Source organism: Nuphar pumila, chromosome 15 (assembly GCF_984573655.1).
Source record: "Nuphar pumila chromosome 15, dmNupPumi1.hap1.1, whole genome shotgun sequence".
Classification (NCBI taxonomy): Eukaryota; Viridiplantae; Streptophyta; class Magnoliopsida; order Nymphaeales; family Nymphaeaceae; genus Nuphar; species Nuphar pumila.
This window is the reverse complement of record NC_143263.1, coordinates 85,322,814-85,343,908: the sequence shown is the minus strand read 5'-3', so window position 1 is coordinate 85,343,908 and position 21,095 is coordinate 85,322,814. Positions and strand designations below refer to the sequence as shown.

Below are 21,095 nucleotides of genomic sequence, written 5' to 3'. Positions count from 1 at the left end.
GGTACGCACAATATATAAAACGTAGAAACAGCCGAGATCCATTCGAGGGTTTATTATGCTATGTATTTTATTATACCCCGAAGGACTGACTGAGTTCGCTCCTAAGGGAACGACCAGTGGCCAAGAGAGTAAGTCCCCAAAGGCAAAACAGAGCCCAAGGATGCATCCAACTTCTGCAGAAGTGCCGGGCGACTGCCACCTAGGATACTTATGGTAACGCCAGCTCCCCTACCTCCTATGACTGGGGAAGCCAGACCTTTGCCCGTAATAGTCATTAATGGCCTGTCCATCGGAGGTTTTGTACCATCCATCATCTCTCTTGATGAACCATCCCGAACAAGCACGATGAGGGGTTTTTCTTTATCATCGCCTTGCTCTACATGCCCTGGTCTGTTCGACCCACTCGAGCATCTTGCCTGCGAAGGCGCATGTTTTCCATTTAGTGAGATGTCTACCATTATGCTTTATCGCATACCATGAGGTCTATCCACCTCGTGCTACTCATCGTAGCATCACTTATCATTATCAGAAGATGCGGCTTGGCTGATAGCCACGAGCCACAATGAGGCACTCAAACAAGGAGGCAGTCAAAGTAAGCTCAAAACTTTCAGCAATCTCTAAAGATACCTGAGAAATAGAAACAATAGCACGATCGCAATTTACATAGCGCAGGCAAGAAGTAAAACAATAAGAGCATAAACAAGCAAGTCAAGCACAAGGCCAAGGCGCGTAAAGCGCATGGCAACAAAAGTAAAGTGCTGAAACATAAACAGCCAAGGCACATAAGGCGTGGGGCGACAGAAAGTAAAGTGCTGAAACGTAAACAACCAAGACGCATAAAGCACGGGGCGACAGGAAGTGCCGAAAAGTAAGCAGGACAAGGATCGCGAAACCGCGTCCTTGAGTTAAAAGACAGAAAGTAAAGTGCTGAGAAATAAACAGGACACGGATCGCGAAACCGCGTCCTTGATGTTAAAAGACAAAAAGTAAAACCTAGGCACATAAAGCGCGACGACAACAGAAAGTAAAGTGCTGAAAAGATAAAGAGGACAAGGATCGCGAAACCGCGTCCTTAAGTTAAAGAACGTACATATATAACTTATATGTATACGTATATAATCGTTCTCTTGTTTGATTATCTTTTCTTTAGTTTTAGTTTTGTTCATTCAAAGTCCTTTCACGCAACTTTCCCCTACCTTGGGGGCTTGCGGGTTCCTAAACGCCTGCGGGCGTAAGTACAAACATTCTCGGGCCATGGGATATGTGTGTGCTCCGTCGTGCAACCTGCAAGCGCAAAAAGGTTAGCGTGTAAGAAGAGGGACAGGGAAACAGAGTCTCTGTCGAAGAACAAAACAGGTGGCAGGGGGCTTCGTCCCCCTGTCGGCAAACAAAACAAAAGACAGGGGGAACGGAGCCCCCTGTCGACAAGGCAGATGGCAGGGGGCTCTGCCCCCCTGCCGTCAAACAAAGAGGGACAGGGGGACGGATCCCCCTCTCAAAACGAGAGGTGGCAGGGGGCTCCGCCCCCCTGCCCGGCAAACACAGGACAGGGGGACGGAGCCCCCTGTCAAAACAAGAGGTGGCAGGGGGCTCCACCCGCTGCCGACAAACAAAGAGGGATAGGGGGACGGAGCCCCCTATCAAAACAAGAGGTGGCAGGGGTCTCCGCCTCCCTGCCGGCAAACACAGGACTGGTTGATGGAGCCCCCTGTCAAAACGAGAGGTGGCATCGGGCTCCGCCCCCCCTGCCGGCAAACAAAGAGGGACAGGGGGACGGAGCCCCCTGTCAAAACAAGAGGTGGCAGGGGGCTCCGCCTCCCTCCGGACAAACACAAGACAGGGGGATGGAGCCCTCTGTCAAAACGAGAAGTGGCAGAGGGCTCCGCCCCCCTGCCGGTAAACAATGAGGGACAGGGGGACGAAGCTACCTGTCAAAACAAGAGGTGGCAAGGGTCTCCGGCCCCTTGCCGACAAACAAAGAGGGACAGGGGGGCGAAGCCCCCTGTCAAACAAGACAGACACCAGGGGGCTCCGCCCCCTGCCAACAAAGGAAGAGGAAACAAGGGGAGCGGAGTCCCCCTGTCGACACAACACAACTAGATGAGAAAGAGGGGTTTTACCTGGGGGCTACCGGCGATGATTCCGGTGTCACCGATAGGCGTGGAAACAAGAGGAGGCGACGTGGACGTCGATCGAGGTCGCCGAAACACAAGGTGGAGGCGGTGGGTCGCAAGCGTCCACGCTTCAGAGAAAGGAAGGAGGGTGGTCGGCAGCTTCAGTCGCCGATGCTTCAATCAGAGGTGAGAGGACGTCAGAACGGAAGGTGGAAGCAGTGGGTCGTCGGCGCCCACGCTACAAGCGACGAAAATGGCTGGCGGCGTCGCTCGCCGGCAACTGCGGCCTCGGGAAACGAGAGGGAGAAGGCGGTGGGTAAACACAGAGAGGAGAAAGAACGGGCGAGGGCATTAGCTCCTCGCCTGAGGCGCAGGCACGAGCTTCTCGAAGGATCGAGAAGCCGGGTCTCGGGTTGGGCTTGGATCCGGGTCGAGCACGAGCGCAGATCCGGGTCCAGCCTGGGTCCGAAACGGCGGATCAACGATGGCACGTGTGAGACACGTGCCTGACGCGTGTCAGATTCATTTTTTTTTTAAGTGGACTTTATATCCTTCCCTCCTTAAAAGATATTCGTCCTCAAAATTTTATTGCAATAGAAGCTAGGAATATAATTGAGGGTATTTCTCCCTGATATCAGCCTCGGGTTCCCAAGTACATTCATAAATGCCATGGTGCTGCCATCGAACCTTAATAAAAGGTATCGTCCTTGATCTCGTTACTCGCTTGCGATGATCAACAATCTCTATCGGCTTTTCCTCGAAGGTTAGGTCATCGCGAATATCGACGTCGTCAAAACAAATGATGTGGGACGGATCATGAACGCACTTCCTCAGCATCGATACATGAAAAACGTTGTGAATCTGTGCATATTGAGGAGGTAACGCCACACAATGGGCTGCCTCACCAACCCGTCCTAAAATCTCAAAAGGCCCAACATATCTGGGACTTAACTTACCCTTCTTTCCGAATCGAAAAACACTTTTTGTCGGAGATATTTTAACAAACACCATATCTTCAACAACGAAAGAAAGTTTGCGGCGACGACGATCGACATAACTCTTCTGCCGACTCTGCGCTGTGCGAAGCCGTTCCCGAATCCGGTGTATCTGCTGCGTATAGTGCTGAAGCACGATGGGTGAATCAAGCCTTCGCTCACCTACCTCATCCCAGTATACTGGCGTTCGACAAGGCCTTCTATACAAGGCTTCATAAGGAGCCATATCGATGCTAGCATGGTAGCTATTGTTGTACGCAAATTCCGCTAAACTGACGTGGGAATCCCATACAAGCTCGCAACATGTCTTCTAGAGTCTGGATCGTGCACTCAGATTGTCCATCAGTCTGAGGATGGAAGGCAGTGCTAAACTTTAGCTTAGTGCCCAACGCTTGCTGAAGTTGTCCCCAAAATCTTGAGGTGAACCTTGGATCACGATCGGATATGATAGAAGCTGGCACACCATGCAATCGTACAATCTCGCGGATATACAAATCCGCTAGGTTGTCCACCGACTGACCTAGACGAAAATGCAAAAAGTGCGCCGATTTGGTGAGTCGATCGACAATCACCCAAATCGCGTCGTGCTTTCTTCTAGTCCTAGGCAAACCAACAACGAAATCCATAGTAATATCTTCCCACTTCCATAGCGGGATCTCGATCTGTTGCATGATTCCACCCGGTCGTTGGTGCTCAATCTTGACTTGCTGACAAGTCAAACATCTGGAAACAAACTCAGCTACCTCACGCTTCATGCCGCTCCACCAGTAATACCGCTGCAAATCCTTGAACATCTTTGTACCCCCAGGATGGATGGTATATCTGTACCCGTGTGCTTCGGTTAAGATTTTCTTCTTCAAAACAGGGTCGTTAGGGACCCAAAGACGGTCTTTTAACCAAATACTACAATCTTCCCTCAGACGGAAAGGAGTATCATCTTGAGTCGCTTTTGCCTTCAACCCTTCGTAGAGTCTATCATCCCTCTGTCCGGCAATAATCCTGGCAAACAAATCCGGAAGAACCACAGGATTTGACAAACGTAACGAGCTTGCTGAGGAAACGAAAGGTTTCCACGGGACAAAGGTCTCGATCATCTTCCATACAACAACTAATGCACTGACCAAGGCCTCAGAAGACTTGCGGCTGAGAGCATCTGCCACAATATTCGCCTTTCCTGGGTGGTAAGAAAGAGAGAAATCATAGTCTTTAAGGAATTCGATCCATCGTCGCTGACGCATATTTAGTTCCTTCCGGGAAAAAGGTATTTGAGGCTCTGGTGGTCAGTAAAGGCCTCAAACTACACTCTGAACAAATAGTGTCGCCATATCTTCAACGTGAAGACTATGGCGGCTAACTCCAAATCGTGTGTCGGATAATTCTTCTCGTGCGGTTTAAGCTGACGAGAGGCATACGCGATCACCCGACCATTCTGCATCAGGACACCACCGAGGCCCGTACCTGAGGCATCAGTGTAAATCGCCAATCCTTCCTGACAAGAAGGCAAGGCCAAGATAGGAGCAGTACTAAGCCGCTCCTTCAAAGACCGAAAACTTGCCTCGCAACTATCGTCCCATACGAACTTAGTCTCTTTCTTCAACAACTTGGTCATAGGCTGAGCAATCTTGGAGAAATCCTGGATAAACCTTCGATAATATCCAGCTAACCCAAGAAAACTTCGAATGTCGCGCACATTTTTTGGTTGTCGCCAGTTCAACACAGGATCTACGGACACTCCTTCCTTCGAAATGACGTATCCCAGAAACATCACTTCTTCGAGCCAAAATTCGCATTTGGAGAACTTAGCAAACAAGTGTTCCTTTCGTAAGGTCTCTAAGACGATGCTCAGATGCTCCCGATGCTGCTCCTAACTCTCTGAGTATACCAGGATGTCGTCTATGAACACGATCACAAAAGTGTCCAAGAAATGTCTGAACACCTTGTTCATAAGGTCCATAAAAGTCGTTGGCGCATTAGTGAGTCCAAAAGGCATAACAGTGAACTCATAATGCCTGTACCGAGTACGAAAAGCCATTTTTGAAACGTCGCCCTCCTTGATCCAGAGCTGATGATATCCAGATCTAAGATCAATCTTTGAGACTACCTAGCTTTTTGCAGTTGATCGAATAGATCCTCAATACGTGGTAGTGGATATTTATTCTTGATAGTAACCTGGTTGAGCATCCGATAGTCGATGCACAACCTCAAAGATCCATCATTTTTCTTAACAAATAAGATAGGGGCTCTCCAAGGTGACACACTAGGGCGAATGAACCCTTGAACCATAAGCTCCTGGAGTTGCTTTTTGAGTTCCTCGAGTTCTGCGGGCGCCATACGGTATGGGACCTTCGAGATAGGTGCAGTACCGGGTAACAGATCAATACAAAACTCCACCACATGAGGCGGAGGAAGACTAGACAACTCCTGGGGGAAAACATCTGAGTAGTCACGTACTACGTCCAACTCGCCAAGGAGAGTCGGTGCCACAACTGATTGAATAAGACTTAATAGAAAAGCAGAGCATCCCTTTCGTAAGAAACTCTGCGCCTTCAGTACTGAAATCATCTTGGTCTCTCGCATCGATCGCGAAATCCGAAATTCCACCTTCGGACAACCCGGAGGAGACAAAACAATTATGCCTTCGCGGCATAAGACCTTGGCATGGTATTTGTGCAACCAATTCATGCCCAGGATAACGTCGAACTCAGACATCTCGAGTAAAATGGCATAAGCAGGTAAGTGTTGATCTGCCACGATTATGTCTAATTCTGGCAAGTAGGTGGCACAAACCGTATTCTTCCCAATGGTATTGTATACGTCTAAGGCAGAGTTTAACCGAGATACGGGTAATTGTAATTGTGCAGCAAAACTTGTGGAGATAAACGTATGAGTGGCACCACAATAAAAAAGAACAAAAGTTGTGCGATCAATAACTAAGATCGTACCTTGCACGAGATCCCCCTTCGTCAGCTGCTCAACAGTGGCAGCATAGACTCGTCCAGGTGCTCTCTTTGCACCGCTAGTCGGTGGTTGCTCCGGTTGCGTCGGCTGCGGTGTCTGTTGCTGCAGTTGGGGAGGCTGGGACGCACCACTGGCTTGCCTAAAGTCGTCTGTCGCCTTCTTGCGACAATCTCGGATGTAGTGGCCCATCTTGCCACAATATAAGCAGCCACCTGTCTCGCGGGGACAGGGCTGACCAATATGCGATCCGCCACACCCTCTGCAAGCGCCTCTGGGAGGCTGTCGAGGCGATGGACAGTACTGGTTCCGTTGCCTCTTGGCTGGAGGACCTGACTGCTTCGCTCCCTTGATCTTGACGGGCGGAACTGGTTGCTTCCCTTCCTCGATCTTGACGGGCATAAGCGATTGCTTAGACTGGACGCAGGGCTGAACCTTCTTCCGCTCGCCACCTGCCGCAGGTGGCCTCCTGGTCTGAGTGCTCTTCGTACGCTCCTCGTCATCATTGAGAAAAGTGGTTGTTTCGATAGCTGCCGAGAGGGTTGCAGGCATACTAGTAAGAACTCTATGTCTGAGTCCTTCCTTCAGGCCCCTAACGAATTTCCTTGCCCGCTCAAATTTGTCTTTGAAGAGGTTGGGGCAGTGCCGCTCCAACTGATGAAACCTTGCCGCGTACTCGCTCAAAGATAAGCTGCCTTGGCACAATTCCAAGAACTCGATCTTCTTTTTCTCCCTTGCATGAGGGGGAAAATAATTGTCGAGGAACGCCTTCTTGAAGGTCTCCCAAGGCACCACACCCATGCTCAAGAAACGCATCCTTCGAGTAGTATCCCACCAAATACGTGCCTCGTCCTTCAAACGGAAGGACCCAAACAAAGTCTTCTTCTCCTCGGGAACTGAAAGGACCTCAAAGACTCGTTTAATCTCGCTGACCCAATACTCTGCTGCGTCTGGGTCCACTTCACTGGAGAAAATTGGTGGGTCCAACTTTAAGAATTTCTCAAAAGTGACCCTCTGCTCAGGGGCCTGATTCCTCTGCGCAGTACCTTGATTCTGGATTGCCTCGACCAATCCGTTGAGGGAATCCATAATGAATCTCCTGCGCTCGAGCCCATCCTTAGTCAAATCCTCGATCGACTGTCGCGCCATCCTTAACAAAAAAACATACGGTACAAGTCAGAATGCACCAAGATTAATAAGAACAAAAGAGTACTTTATAAATTCGTAAGTCATTACATATACGAAATCCCAGTGACGCTAGTGTACAAACCAAAAAAGAAAATGAAGAGCTTATCCACACTGGAGTTCGCAGACTCCCTTACAAAAACTGAACAAAATTATACAAACACAACCTTCCTCTAGGGACGGTCGAACTATCGAAGGTACTCCCTCTTATCGCCCGTGCGCCTAAACCTGCGTCGAGGGACAAAAGAGAGTGGCTCATCGGAGGGAACCTCCACTTCATACATTGGCGTCGAAGGTGTGTAGTCAAGTGAGATTGAACCGCTCGTGGTTGAATCTGAAATGTTGATCGGAGAATCAACAACAGGAATTGGGAGCACCGGGCCCTCCGGGATTACCGGGAGCAAAGGTTGCTCGAGGACCGCCTTAGGTAGATCTGTTATATTCAGGTCGGGAATGGCGGCTTTAGCAGAATCCTAAGCTGCAAAAGCCCTATCGTGCTCCTCCTTAAGGAGACAAAAGTCTAGGGTGTGTCCGGACTCGCCACAGAAGACACACTCAATCGGTACTAAGATGGGACCACCACTCTCTGATGCTTCCGGTGTAGCCTGCCGATTAACCTGGATTTGTGAGGGTACAAGTCCCCCAACCCGAGCATATACTGAAGACTAGGTTGCTGCCAGTGGTATCTGGAATTTCGACGGTAGCGGGCTACCCGTCTCATCCGTAAAGGTCGGTGGGGGTGGGCGGTTAGCCCAATACTCCTCCCAAGACACTCTACTTCCTCCCCTTTCTACAAAGAGGCCCCTACCCCTCAACGAACGCGTGCGCATTCTACATGCACCTTTGTCGTGACAGCCACTAGGACCAGCTGACGAGTCCATCACAGAACAACACTGATCAAAGTAAAAGCAATACATTAATTTATCAAATTCAAAATTTAAAAGAGAAGGTCTACTCACAGTGCGGTACACTCGATCGAAGCTCAACCTTTCTCGTTCTGGCTCTGATACCAAAAGTTGTAACGCCCCAGAAGTTCGACTTGAGACAAGAAGATTTGAATGAAATTTGCCTTCGAAAGTCGGAGTTTACAGCAAAGATTTTTAAAGATACCAAAGGTTTTAAATAAAAGCACAAGTCGATTCTTCTGAGCACGTTAGCAAAAAGATCCAGCACAAACCCATTTCTTAACTAAGCCAAACAGTGAGCAAAAGATAGAAAAGAGTTTATCCATAAAAAGATTTAGTCTGTACAGAAAAGGGGGAGTCATCCATCCTTAATAACAAAAGTATAAAACCCCAAAAAAGTTAGTCAGAACGCTGACGAGAGAGGTGAGGCTTTGATCATGTAGCTTTGCACTGCCGCCACTAAGGAGAGGTACCTGTCACCTACACCCATAAAAATGGGGTCAGTCCTGAAAACTGGTAGGTGCGTAAAAAGAATAAGATGAACAACAACTAATCTAAAACATGCTTAAATCTAAGCAAATAGAAACTGATGCAACAACCAGTAAGCAGGTGAATAGCAAAGCTAATCAGGATATCATCATGAGCTCAAGCAGGCTAGTATTACAGTGATAACAATCTAACTGTAAGCAGTCACAACAAGACTTATCATGCATACCTTCTAACTATCGCAAGCAACAAATTAGTAGCAAGGTAAAACAGGCAATCAAAAGCAAGAACAAAGAACAACTGTGAGCATGCCATAATGTGATCTGATTATTAACTGGCCATTGTGGGTACGCACAATGTATAAAACGTAGAAACAGCCGAGATCCATTCGAGGGTTTATTATGCTATGTATTTTGTTATACCCTGAAGGACTGACTGAGTTCGCTCCTAAGGGAACGACCAGTGGCCAAGAGAGTAAGTCCTCAAAGGCAAAACAGGGCCCAAGGATGCATCCAACTTCTGCAGAAGTGTCGGGCGATTACCACCTAGGATACTTATGGTAACGCCATCTCCCCTACCTCCGATGACTGGGGAAGCCAGACCTTTGCCCGTAATAGTCATTAATGGCCTGTCCATCGGAGGTTTTGTATCATCCATCATCTCTCTTGATCAACCATCCCGAACAAGCACGATGAGGGGTTTTTCTTTATCATCGCCTTACTCTACATGCTCTGGTATGTTCGACCCACTCGAGCATCTTGCCTGCGAAGGCGTATGATTTCCATTTAGTGAGATGTCCACCATTATGCTTTATCGCATACCATGAGGTCTATCCACCTCGTGCTACTCATCGTAGCATGATTTATCATCATCAGAAGATGCGGCTAGGCTGATAGCCACGAGCCACGAGGAGGCACTCAAAGCAAGCTCAAAACTGTCAGCAATCTTTAAAGATACCTAAGAAATAGAAACAATAGCACGATCGCAATTTACATAGCGCAGGCAAGGAGTAAAACAGTAAGAGCACAAACAAGCAAGTCAAGCACAAGGCCAAGGCGCGTAAAGCGCGGGGCAACAAAAGTAAAGTGTTGAAACATAAACAGCCAAGGTGCATAAAGCGCGGGGCGACATAAAGTAAAGTGCTGAAACGTAAACAGCCAAGACGCATAAAGCGCGGGGCGACAGGAAGTGCCAAAAAGTAAGCAGGACAAGGATCGCGAAACCGCGTCCTTGAGTTAAAAGACAGAAAGTAAAGTGCTGAGAAATAAACAGGACAAGGATCGCGAAACCGCGTCCTTGAGTTAAAGAACGTACATATATAACTTATACGTAAAGCCAAAAGTAAAGCCTAGGCAGATAAAGCGCGACGGCAATAGAAAGTAAAGTGTTGAAAAGATAAAGAGGACAAGGATCGCGAAACCGCATCCTTGAGTTAAAGAACGTACATATATAACTTATATGTATACGTATATAATCGTCCTTTTGTTTGATTATCTTTTCTTTAGTTTTAGTTTTGTTCATTCAAAGTCCTTTCACGCAACTTTCCCCTACCTTGGGGGGTTGCGGGTTCCCAAACGCCTTCAGGCGTAAGTACGAACATTCTTGGGCCACGAGATATGTGTGCGCTCCGTCGTGCAAGCGCAAAAAGGTTAGCGTGCAAGAAGAGGGACAGAGAAACGGAGTCCCTGTCGAAGAACAAAACAGTTGGCAGGGGGCTTCGTCCCCCTTTCGGCAAACAAAACCAAAGACAGGGGGAACGAAACCCCCTGTCGACAAGGCAGATGGTAGGGGGCTCCACCCCCCTCCCCCTATCGGCAACAACAACGGACAGGGGGACGGAGCCCCCTGTCAAAACGAGAGGTGGCAGGGGGCTCCGCCACTCTGCCGACAAACAAAGAGGGACATGGGGACGGAGCCCCCTGTCAAAACAAGAGGTGGCAGGGGGCTCCGTCCCCCTGCCGACAAACAAAGAGCGACAGGGGGACGGAGCCCCCTGTCAAAACAAGAGGTGGCAGCTGGCTCCGCCCCTCTGCCGACAAACACAGGACAGGGGGACGGAGCCCCCTGTCAAAACGAGAGGTGGCAGGGGGCTCAACCCCCTTGCCGACAAACAAAGAGGGACAGGGGGACGGAGCCCCCTGTCAAAACAAGAGGTGGCAGGGGGCTCCGTCCCCCTGCCGACAAACAAAGAGGGACAGGGGGACGGAGCCCCCTGACAAAACAAGAGGTGGCAGGGGGCTCCGCCCCCTTGCCAACAAACAACGAGGGACAGGGCGACGTAGCCCCCTGTCAAAACAAGAGGTTGCAGGGGGCTCCGCCCCCCTTCCGGCAAACAAAGAGGGACAGGGCGACGTAGCCCCCTGTCAAAACAAGAGGTTGCAGGGGGCTTCGCCCCCCTGCCGACAAACAAAGAGGGGCAGCAAGACAGAGCCCTCTGTCAAAACAAGAGGTGGCAGGGGTCTCCGCCCCTCTGCTGGTAAACAAAGAGGGACAGGGGGACGGAGCCCCCTGTCAAAACAAGAGGTGGCAGGGGGCTCCGCCCCCTTGCCGACAAACACAGAGGGACAGGCGGGCAAAGCCCCCTGTTAAACAAGACAGACGGTTGGGGGCTCTGCCCCCCTACCAGCAAAGGAAGATGAAACAGGGGGAGCGGAGTCCCATTGTCGAAACGAGAAAGAGGGGTTTTACCTGGGGGCTACCGGCGATGATTCCGGTGTCACTGATAGGTGCGGAAACAAAAGGAGGAGGCGGCGTGGACGTCGGCCGAGGTCGTCGAAACACAAGGTGGAGGCGGTGGGTCGCAAGCGTCCATGCTTCAGAGAAAGAAAGAGGTGGAAGCAGTGGGTCGTCGGCGCCCATGCTACGAGGGAGGAAAATGGCTGGCGGCGTCGCTCGCCGGCAACTGCGGCCATGAGAAACGAGAGGGAGAAGGCGGTGGGGAAACACAGAGAGGAGAGAGAACGGGCGGGGGCATTATTCCCTCGCCCGAGGCGCTCGTGCCTTTTTAAAAGGCACGGGCTTCTCGAAGGATCGAGAAGTTGGGTCCCGGGCTGGGCGTGGATCCGGGTCCAGCACGGGCGCAGATCCGGGTCTAGCCTGGGTCCGAAACGGCGGATCAACAATGGCACGTGTCCGACACGTGCCTGACGCGTGTTAGATTTGTTTTTTTTTTAAGTGGACTTTACAGTTATGATACGTATCGTACAATACGGTATAATACTTATAATGCAACATCAAACATCAACTAATATAGAATCATAGATAATATTGCGTGCATATCTCACAAGAACAATGCCACATGACTCATACTTTCATATTATATAAAGTTATAAACAAAAACAAAATAAGCAAGTTTATGAAATACAATAAAAAAATTTGTATGTATTGTATTGTGTATCGTACGCTACAGTATGATACATGGGTGTATTGTACGATACACCTGATACAGGTACGATACACACTCGTATCGAGATACGGGTGTGTATCGTATCGTTTCCCCCCGAAATGGACGTACGTATCGTACGATATGGTAAAATACTTATAACACTGGTTGCACGTACTTGGAGAAGTGCATTTTGGATAGGATACATTTTGGCATTAGATAATGCTGACTTTCATTTCACACATGTTAACTCACACGGAAATGAGTTGGCAAAAACTTACACATGTGGTGAAACCTGCAAAACCTTATGTGTATTTCATTCAAAATGTGTTGAGGATCCAGACAAGCACTTTCTTATAATTCCCTAAGCATTATTATAAGTTTGCAAAAACATACCCAATAGGTGAAAGTTGCAAACCATAGTAAACTTGATATGTATTTTATTCAAAATGCATTGAGTATCCAGACAAGCACCTTCTCATAATTGCGCAAGCATTAATCTGTATTTCAGGAATGAAAAAAATCAATGCTACAAGTTCCTCAGGGTTTTGTCACTGGTGTAATATTTTAGTGAACCATCTAAAGTGGATCCAACTTTAAATTTGTCTTCCCAACTACATATTGTATTTTCATATTTCCAGTTAGTATTCACTGCCTATCATTGGCAGTTACATACTGTTAAGATTATGTACTGAATATATATGTATTTATATATATATGTATATGTGTGTGTGTGTGTGTTTAAATGTTTGTAAACCGAAATACCCATTAGGGTATTTTGGTCTTTTCACATTGTAATAGTAGTCAGCCCATTAGGGTTTGACTTTGTCCTTTTATTTTTTTTCTTTTTGTATTTTATTTTGTCTTGAAATAGGTGTCGATGGAACAGCTCCAACTAGCTGTTGGAGCTGCCCCCAACAGTCACAAATGTGACCGATGAGGGCTAGTCCAACAGCTAGTTGGGCTTCCCCTGCTCTCCCTCACTTGTTATAAATAGGGGGTCTCCCCCTTGTATCCTTTAATGCTTTCTTAAGCATTTATGTAATACAAAAGCATTTATTTTTACTCTCTTGACCCTTGTGTGGGTGGTGTGGATTGATCCATAAGGTGTTCTTTGTGGGTTGGTTGTGTTCTTGTAAGCCCATAAGAGATTATTGTTTGCTTTTGTTCTTATTTCATTACATGGTATTAGAGCCTTGGTTCTCTTAAGTTGTGATTCATTCGAAAAGGTCAAGGGGAGGATCGTGATATTGGTGGAGCATCAGTTCGTGGGATTGGTGTATCAGGAAGCACACCATCAAAGTTCTCTTCAACAAATTTCTTGTTATCTATCTTTTTTATCTTCTCTCTATCTCTATCTCATTATTGTAAAAATGGAGGATGAAAGAGAAATGATCATTTTCATTCCCGTGATGCTCAATGATACTATGTGATATGGGCATCTATAGTAAAATATAAAATATGGGAAAAGGGTCTATGGGGTTGGTTGATGACACCGAAAGAAAGCCTAAACTTATACTTACCAAGATGGAAGATGAAAAAGAAGTGGCTCTTCAAGGACAAGAGATGTCTAAGGTCGTCGCTGAATACGAGAAAAACTGAAAAGAATGGAGAATGAGTCATTCCAAGATAATTGGATGGCTCATCAATAGTGTTGACATCAAAAAGTTTTCTAGCTTAGCAAAATTTGATTTTGCTAGTGATGCATGAAAGTATCTTAAAGAGATGTATGGTAAGGATATAGCTCACATATGCAATGTACAAAATAAGGTGAGAACTGTGACCTAAGGAGGGATGAACATTAGAGAATATTACAATGCTCTCTCTTTTCTTTGGGATAAATTGGCTCTTCTAGAGCCAAAGTATAGCATTGCCCCCAAGATATAGAATTTCGTGAAAAACAAATTGGAACGGAGCATTTCTACTAATTTGTTAATGGGCTTAGACTCTAATTTGAAGGGACCAAATCGTCCCTTCTTCATAGAGGAGGTGTACCTACCATAGTTGAAACACTTGAAGAATTAACTATGCAAGAAAATAAGTTAAAAAAATCATCCTCTTCAAAAAAGGAAGAATCTGAGCTTGCTATGTCAAGGCCCAGAAATCACACAAGGGCTTAAGCCCACTCACTTTGAAAAAAGTAATGAGAATAGAAGAAATTTCAATGATTATGCAAGATGCCAAAATGTTAAAAGAGGCGATCATGAATACAAGAAGAGTGACAAACTAATATATTATCATTGCTATGAGTCGAGTCATATCAAGCTTTTTTGTCCTAAAGAAGGAAAGAAGAACAAAGAGATGATAAGAAGACAACTTCGGTGGGACCATCTCTTGAAAGAAATGGTGTAGATGACTCCAAATGCATCGGTTCGTTATCCTTGACACAACTCATGGAGGCACTACAACCAATGTTCAAAAGTCAAGCTTTGTCCTTCTCGTGCGCGGTCGTATCCATATGCTTTGACCCCGGTAAGACTTTTTTGGATTCTTAATTCCGGTGCTTCTTTTCATATGACCCCAAATGAGTCCACACTATCCGAATGTCATACTAACTCAAATGATTCTTATGTCTCAATCGCATATGGAACTTCTTTAAAAACGAAAGGTTTTGGGTTTTTACAAAAACATCAAACCTTTTTTGTACCAAATATTAGAGTAGTATCAAAATTAAATTTAAACCTCTTATCTGTTTTCCAAATTGCGGATCATGGATGCAAAATCTTGTTTTCATCTAATGATTATTTGATAAAGGATCTCCAGTCTGGGAAGCCGATTGGGCGAGGCCATAGAAGAGGAGATCTCAATGTTATGGACAATCTTGAATTATTAAACATACTTTTTTGTAATTTTGTGAAAAAAGAGATATAAAAAATTGGCACAAGAGACTAAGACATCCTAATGTGTCAAAATTACATTTGTTTTTCATTTCTTACAAGATTGCGTCCTTGGTAAAATGAAATCTTTACCTTTTGCACCTAGTCATTTTATATCAAAGAAACCATTTGAGTTGGTACATTAAGATGTATGGGGATTGACTCCGGTTATATCCAAAGGAGGACTATCTTATTGTGTTGTTTTGTGGATGATTATAGTAAACACTCAGATATATTTTCTTAAGCACAAATCTGAAGCATTTGATTGTTTCCAAAAATTTCATTGTTATACAATGACTCAATTTAAAACCAATATTAAAATCTTTAAAACCGATTTCGGAGGAGAATTTGTATCAAAGGATTTCAATAACTATCTTGACTTACATAAGATTATTCACAAAAAATCATGTCCTTATACTTCTCAACAAAATGGACTAGTTGAAAGAAAGCATAGACATATTGTTGAGACTACTAGAACACTTTCTTATATCAAGAAATGGTTCAAAAATATTTTGGGCCGAAGCCGCTCTTACGACAGTTTATTTGATAAATAGGATGCATTTAAAAACTATCAAAAACATTTCTCCCATTGAAAAATTATTTAAAACTTCTCCCGATTACATAAGATTTAGAGTCTTTGGTTGTAAATGTTTTGTTTTTACCGACAAAAATGATAAACTTTCCCCAAAAGCTATTCCTTTGTTTTTTCCTAGGTTACGTTGAAAATAAAAAAGGGTATAGATGCTATGAAATTGAAAGGAACAAGCTATATGTCTTAAGAAATGTCACGTTTCTTGAAAAGAAAATTGGATTTGGTAAAGATAAAATCCAAGAACATTCTGACTATTCATTTCTTTTTTACCTTGCCAATTAGCATGTGAGTTGTGATGACATTCATGATGTGCATGAGAGTGACAATGAGGACACTTATGATGCATATGAAAATGTGAATAAAGGTCTTTATAATATAGACTAACCTCATAGTGAAATTTAAATCTATACTCGATGTACCAAAGACCATCCTCCATGTGTTTTAGAAAGATATTCTCAAAATCAAGATATAGATTCCTCTAGTGTTAGAAGATCCATGAAAATTTTAAAGGCTCCTAGTAGATTTGTATCCTATGATTCCTTTAAACCCAAATATAGAGTTTGTATAATTGTTATACGCTCATAATACGCTCATATGTAGAACCATCGTTTTACCATGATGTTAAAAATCATCAAGAATTGATTAGGGCAATAAATGATGAATTGCAAGCTTTAGAAAAAGAAAAAACTTGGGAAATTCAAACATTACCTAAGAAAACTATAGGATGTAAGTGGGTTTATAAGATTAAGACTAAAAGTAATGAGATCGTAGAGAGATATAAAGCTAGACTAGTAGCCAAAGGATATACTCGAAAATATGGAATAGACTATGATGAGACATTTGCTTCAGTCACTTGAATGACTACTGTTAGAATTCTTATTTCCATAGTATCAATTAAAAAATGACCTATTTTTCAAATAGATGTGAAAAATGATTTTTTGAATGATAATCTCAATGAGGAAGTTTACATGGATCCTCCACCTGGATTAAGTTTAGTATATAGCAAAATTCTTCAGTTACGAAAAGCAACATGCCCCCAAGGCTTGGTGTGATTGATTCAGTAGTGTGATGACACTTGGTTTAAAATCTTATTATACTGACACTGCATTATTTGTTAAGTCTTCTAATGCAAGAATGATGATATTACTTTTCTACGTTGATGATATGATCATCATAAATTGTGATAAGTAGGGAGTTAGCCATATCAAAGATGTGCTTAAAGCCAACTTTGATATGACAAACCTTGGTTGTTTACGGTACTTTCTTGGAATAAAAGTGGCTTACTCACATCGTGATTACTTGTTATCACATACTAAGTATGCAACCTGCACCATTTAACGGTCGAGACTCTTAGATGAAAAAGGAGTTGATACTCCAAAGGTCATCAATGCAAAGATGATGTAGAACCTCTAAAGGATCCAACTCTATATAAACAAATAATTGGGGCTTTATCTTATCTCTCAATTACTTGTCCTGATATTTCTCATGCTATAGTCAATTTCAGCACGCTCTCACTATAATACATATGAGTGCTATAATGAGAATTATTAGATATATTAGAAATTCTATTGATTATTGGTTATTTCTTTCATCCTCTTACCAGTTAGAAGTTATTGTATATTCTGATTCTGATTGGGGAGGGGATGTGAATGATAGACGCTCAACTAAAAAGGTTTTTATGTTTTTGTAGGTGATTCTCTAATTTAGTGGAGATGCAAGAAACAGAAGGTATCCCTCTCTTCCACTGAAGCCGAGTATCGTGCAATGGTAACAACTAATTCTGAATTAGTGTGGTTGTAACAATTGTTAGAAGACTTGGGAGTTCACATTGCAGAACCTTCGAGATTATGTTGTGACAACAAGAGCGCATTATACATTGCAAGCAATCATACATTCCATGAAATGACCAAACACATTGAAATGGATTGCCACTACGTTCGTGAGGAATTTCTAAAGAAGACTATCACGTTGTCATATGTTCCATCTGAGTATCAACTAGCAGACTTCTTCACTAAAGCGTTCCCATTACCTAGATTTTCACTTCCTACTTGGCAAATTCTTGGTTGTTACACCGTGAGTTTGAGGGGGGTGATAAGATTATGTACCTAATATATATGTATATATATGTGTGTATATAAATATATGTAAACTGAAATACCCATAAAGGGTATTTCGGTCTTTTTACATTGTAATAGTAGTCAGCCCATTAGGGGCTGACTTTGTCTTTTTATTTTTTGTTCTTTTTGTATTTTATTTTGTCTTGAAATTAGGTGTCGATGGGACAGCTCCAACTAGCTGTTGTTTGGAGCTGCCGCGTATCCTTTAATGCTTTCTTAAGCATTGTGTAATACAAAAGTACTTATTTTTACTCTCTTGACCCTTGTGTGGGTGGTGTGGATTGATCCATAAGGTGTTCTTTGTGGGTTGGTTGTGTTCTTGTAAATCCATGAGAGGCTGTTGTTTGCTTTTGTTCTTATTTCATTACACATACTACTTATTTTTTGGATATATATCTAATTTGTTGTAAAGCCTTTTTACCTAGGGGTTATGCTCTTTAGCACTAGATCTGTATGAGGATTTTATTTTGTTTTCTTTTTGCATTTTGGTGTGTTTATATTAATGCCGATAATCTTTTAAGTGACAAAGTCATGGTTGTTAAACTGTCCAGGGAACTCTTTAGAATGAATTTTTACATGTAACAGGGAAAAAAGGTTTTGTGCTCCACATAATATAGGGCTTGATGCAAGGTTAATGTGAGCTGATTTGGTGTTTTTTCTTATTTAGGCTTTCTTTGTTACCTTTTTCCCTTAAAAGGATGAATTCTTGATTGCAGTGCTTTATTTTGATTTCTGTTTTGCTGAATCCCAGATGTCTTTATAGAGATTTATGGAAAGTATATTCTAATTTGCCCTTTTATTTGTTATTTGGGTTACTATTTATAACTTGCAACTGATCTTACTGGTCTTATACATGTATAATTGCTCAGTACTTGAAGATAAGACAACTCCAACGTAGATCTTATACCCACTACTTCTATGAAGCAACTGTTGGGGCTGGTCTTCCAATTATTAGCACTTTACGCAGACTGCTAGAGACTGGTGATAAGGTTTTGCGTATTGAGGGCATATTCAGGTGCAATCTCCTGTTAAAACTAGTTTTGACTGTTAATTTGTGAAGGGTGAACATTGCCTATGCTAGCTTGTTGATGTTGTATTCTAGAAGACAGATGAAGTTTCCATGGAAAATGTATTTTTAAGATTTCTTGGGAAATATATTCTGCATTGACTCAAAGGAACGTTAAAAGTATGGTCATTTTAAGCCTATGAATCTTATTAGTTAGTTGTACTAAATTAGTGATTATTGGTGCTGCTAATTTGACTCACTGATTTCTTATTTTCAGTGGGACATTAAGTTATATATTCAACAACTTTACTGGAGAACGAGGATTCAGTGAAGTGGTAGCAGAAGCAAAACAATCTGGTTACACAGAACCTGATCCTAGGGACGATCTTTCAGGAATGGATGTTGCTAGAAAGGTTAGTATGTGAATGTTCTTTTGTTGAAGTGGTAGCCTGAATCTTATCGAAAAATAGCTGGTTTTAAGGGTTTTGCATGTTATGTAAAAATTACTATTATTTCATGTCATCTCCATTCTTGTTGCTTAGATGCACTATGAATGTACAATCCTACATTCTACACTGGCATAAAAAAATGTGGGGAATAAAGCCTTATCAGAACTGGAGATTTGTTGGCTGATATGCCGTATTATATGATTTTGTTTATGTATGTTTTTGGGAAATTTGTTATAACTGGATTGGGAAAGAAATCGTGGCTGAGTGCTCTTGGGTTCAAATCTCACTGGAGGCCAGCCCCATCTTGTGTATCAAAATACCTGAAAATGAAAGTAAGGGCATGTTTTCTTGGTCCCATGTAAGAATCATTCTCTGATAATGGTAAGAGAATGATCCTCATTTGCCACATTTTTCACATGCAATCAAACATGAGAAAATGAAGTAAAATTCTAATCACTTTTGGGGCCATTTTACTCACTTCTCATGTGTTCCAAATCACATTGTCCGCCCTAGTGATTTTTAATCATATGAGACGAAATCCCATGAGATGCAAGCAAACATGCCATAAATGTGTGTGTTTCATTTATTGAGAGAAACATCACAAAAAACTCAGATTCCAAACAAAGTCGATAAAAAGGAATTCATTGTGAGATTGTGAAGATTGAACTGCAGAACAAAACCTGGAACTTCTCATGATCATCTTCATGTGTCCATTTGTACATCAACTTCAAAATTTGATGAATTTGCAGCTTGACTTCATTGCTAGACATTGCAAAGTATTTAACAGCGGAGGCTATTCATTCATGCTGACTGCCAACTGGCATTGCTTTTGTGAATGGATACATGCCATCCCTCTTAAGCTTTAACACTCCTAGGAGCATGTGAGTCAAGCATAATGCTTGATCACTTCCCACAACCCAGCTGGATGATGTGAAACCTTGTACTGGTTGGTAAATGTTTATAAGATTACTTGCGAGACAATAGCATTGCTTTGGCTTTGATTGTTGTGTACGAACAATTGCCTTTTTTCTCATTTGTCGAGTAACCAGAAGCAACAATTACACGGTTCCACCTAGTGAGATCTTATTTGTTATGAACTCATACAATGGGTTTTCATCTAATGAACCACCAAGATACACTTGGTATTTCTTGTCTGAGAATGTCTAAGATGTATTATATTATGACTTAAAGAAATTCAGACCAAGGGGTCAGAATGCTCATGCTTTGAGTCTTAGAGCCTGGGGAAGGCGCTACATTTGGTACACTTTAGAAGAGGAACAGTAAAAGGTAAATTCAAAGATGTATAGCCAGGCAATTCAAAGCAACAAAAGGCTAAATGCTAATGAGCAAAAAAAAAAACGGCGAATGCAATGAAGGGGCAAAAGATTAAAAGTGCACCAAAAATAAATATTAAAAAATATGCAATAAGGACATTGTCAACACTAGATAAATACGAATTTTTTCCCTCCCTCGACCACTCTTCCAAGCAACTAGAAAGAAGACTCAGCAATATGAATCTGTCAGTGTGGTATGTGATGGATCCCACAAAAACTTCCGCCAAAATGATTGTCCAATACCTGTATGTCATTCCACCAGTGAAGTATATGATCACTATCAATATGGATTTTTATATCATATAGGTTGTTTATTATGAGTAAATGGAAACCTGCATGCTTATCTCAGTTATATCTTGTTGTGCATTTGATCATGAAAGAGTTGATTTTTTTCCTTACTCTAGATACAGATTGTATTTCTGTACCTACGAGTTGATGTATCTGTTTGTGTTGTTATTATGTACACACGTGTATTGTCTGGTTACTGTTAGAAATAATGAGAAAGAAGAGGGAGAGGAGTTAAGGTTAAAAGAGTTTCATTCCAAAAAGATTTTGTATGAGAGGTGACCTCTCTTACATAAAGGGTCAACCCCCTTAGAATACATAAAAAAGAAAAGAACAAAAAGTCTAATATACCCCCTTCTTAATAGGGTACTTACATAAAGGTCTAATAAATTTACTTTACACATATCTTTACTA

The 21,095-nt window shown here is 43.2% G+C and overlaps 1 protein-coding gene across 2 annotated transcripts in view; it reads left to right on the top strand.

The window, feature by feature from the left end:
- Nucleotides 1-21,095, top strand: part of LOC149815845 (bifunctional aspartokinase/homoserine dehydrogenase 1, chloroplastic-like) — a 96,657-nt gene that overhangs the window by 67,423 nt on the left and 8,139 nt on the right. For both annotated transcript variants that reach the window (XM_089990047.1, XM_089990046.1), the window contains exons 14-15: nucleotides 18,477-18,622; nucleotides 18,891-19,026. In XM_089990047.1, coding sequence (XP_089846173.1) covers nucleotides 18,477-18,622; nucleotides 18,891-19,026 — 282 coding nt within the window. The remainder of the gene's footprint in view (nucleotides 1-18,476; nucleotides 18,623-18,890; nucleotides 19,027-21,095) is intronic.